Source organism: Berghia stephanieae, chromosome 9 (genome assembly GCF_034508935.2).
Source record: "Berghia stephanieae isolate SIO BIC M18660-M18661 chromosome 9, UCSD_Bste_1.3, whole genome shotgun sequence".
NCBI lineage: Eukaryota > Metazoa > Mollusca > Gastropoda > Nudibranchia > Aeolidiidae > Berghia > Berghia stephanieae.
The window spans coordinates 27164761-27167260 of NC_088368.1; the positions used below are offsets into that span (position 1 = coordinate 27164761).

The 2500-nt window shown below is 39.5% G+C and overlaps 1 protein-coding gene across 2 annotated transcripts in view; it reads right to left on the minus strand.

Moving 5' to 3' along the window:
- Window positions 1–203: 203 nt before the first annotated feature.
- The window catches only part of LOC144979966 (lysosomal proton-coupled steroid conjugate and bile acid symporter SLC46A3-like), a 25171-nt gene continuing 22874 nt past the window's right edge, over window positions 204–2500 (minus strand). For both annotated transcript variants that reach the window (XM_078927320.1, XM_078927319.1), the window contains exon 8: window positions 204–2291. In XM_078927320.1, coding sequence (XP_078783446.1) covers window positions 2171–2291 — 121 coding nt within the window. In that variant the 3' untranslated portion in view covers window positions 204–2170. The remainder of the gene's footprint in view (window positions 2292–2500) is intronic.

Consider the following 2500-nt stretch of genomic DNA (forward strand, 5'->3'; position numbering starts at 1 on the left):
CAAAAAAATGACTCCATTACAACAATGTTAAACGAAGCCCATAATTGTTGGTTCGATTGTCAGACCTGCATATATGTACACTTTGGATCAAATGCCTCCTGACAGCGGCGTCATAAACGCATCAAAATTCCCTTGAGTCAAAACCAAACCCTACGCATTATTACTGGTGCTGATAGACACAAATCAGCAAAATGTAAAGCTTCGCAGTGATTCCCCCCCCCCCTCCTCGTAAACAAAGATTAGAAGCAAAGACTCTAAAGCACCACATCAAAATCAATGCCATGGACCAACAACCCATGCATATAAGAGTCAACTTGAGCTCGGAAGACTAAAATGGTCAAGTTTCTCGACAGACTCAAAGACTGTACATAGAAAGTTTTCTAATGACTTGCCTCATGAAATAAGCGCACTAAACACTAATGAGAACCACCCAGAAATATGAGCCTAGACAAAGAATACAGTCCTATACAACAATACACAACCTGAGCTCCATAAATGATACAAACATAGAGCTAAATAGAAACAATCTCGCTGTTGAAATGGGAGTAAATAAAAATACCCAAAGGATTCTGGATACATATTTATACGGATGGGTCTGCCTGAGATGGTGTGGAAAATGAGAGAGCAGGAATTAATATTCAAGACAAATCTTCCTTGCTTTTACAATTCCAACTGGTGCTATATTCACAAATTATAGAGGTGGAAGCTATCGCCATAGCAGCAAAGACAATGACTTAGGACACAAACCGTGACAAGCAAATTGTATTTATATTTTACTGATTCTGTATCCGCTTTGAAAGAGTCAGTGTCTGGTGGACTTAACAAATTCAGGCAACTCTCCAGGATAGAATCGCCATCAGAACGATTCTCTAGTGGACTCCAGTTCACTGTGGCATATCGGGGAACGAGAAGATGATAGACTCTAAAAAATAAAGCTACCAAAAAAAAAAGAACAAAAAAAACTTGAGCTTTTTTATAGCGAAATATCCACTTAATGTGCTTAAATCACTTTACAAGGGGTCCCTAACCAACAACAACATTTAACATGCAGAACGAGACCTGATGCCTGTTAGGCGATAATACAATTTTTTACGACAGAGAGACAACGCTGTTAACGGCCAGGTACTCATTTTACACCTGAGTAGGATTAGAGAAGTACGGTGAGAGAGGACTCAAGGACTCAACTATGCGCCGAGCCAGGCTCGAACTCAGGACCCTCGATCCGAAAGCGAGTGTCATACCACTAGACCACATAGCCGCGCCAACAACATAATTGCAGCGAGATAAAACGCATTATTAATACCCTTCATCAATGCGTTCAAATGATTACCATATATGCTGCCTGCCTAGACATGAACAAGTAATCCTGTTCTGCCTCAGGACATGCCACAATAGACTTAAAAAGCATATGCAGAGACACGTGAAACATAATATAGTCACCGGCCTGCCCATATGGTGAGAAGAAGGAAGATGCAAAGCATATGCTGCAGCGATGCAGAAAATTCTCGTCATATAGAAGAGAGATATGGCCCTCTGCAACTTCTCTAAATACAAAACGTTTCGGCCGCTAGAAGAACTCCTCCAGATATAAAGGCATACGAGAATAAGGAGTCTAGTTTGGACACACGCATAGTACACACCTTCAAATCTTATTTCAAATTTTGCAATTATTCAATGTGGTCACCACCAGCGGCACGAACAACATCAAAACGGTTTCAAAGTTCCCTCCAAATACTCGTCACAATATGGAGTACCAACGATTTTTATTGGACCTGTTATCTCATTATTAATGTCACCAAATAATTGTTAGAGGTATTGTTATCTTTATCCCTAAGATGCTCCCTCAAGCAATAGTCATACAAATGGGGGTCTGACAAGCCAAGTGTCTAGAGCGAGCACTTTAGCACAACTCATATCAATCTATCACTGAGCAACCTTATATTGAAATATGTTCAACATCCGAATACCAATGGGGTGGTGCTCCACCAGAGCGGTAAATTAAAAAAAATCAAACTGATAAGTTCTCTATCTAAAGATTTCATTGATTGGGTCCCTTATAACGCTTTAGAACTGAAAAAGTGCATAATGATTTAGTCATATTATTTTTGAAAAACCCTGTAAAATAAAATATCATTGAAGACTGCACAGTCATCGGATCGCCTCATGGTATTTAGGTGATTTCCCTTTCTTGCGTCGTTGTTGAAGACTTAGAGGATGATGCTTCGTTGTCATTGGACTCCCTTAGGGTCTCGTAACTTCTAGGAGGTCCGTCATAAAAATGGAAGAAGGGACTGCATAATATGACCAAGAAAAAAAAGAAAACGGTATGAAAGAAAGAGAGAAAATTTGTTTGACATTGATGTTTTGAAAACAACTAGATACTTAACCTCAGTGTTCATAATACAGTTCTGTGGTCCAGTTGTAAGTTACTAGGATTATGAATTGTAGGTCTTAGGTTCGAGTCCCGCTGTGGATGTTTATGTTATTTTTTTTGGTGTGT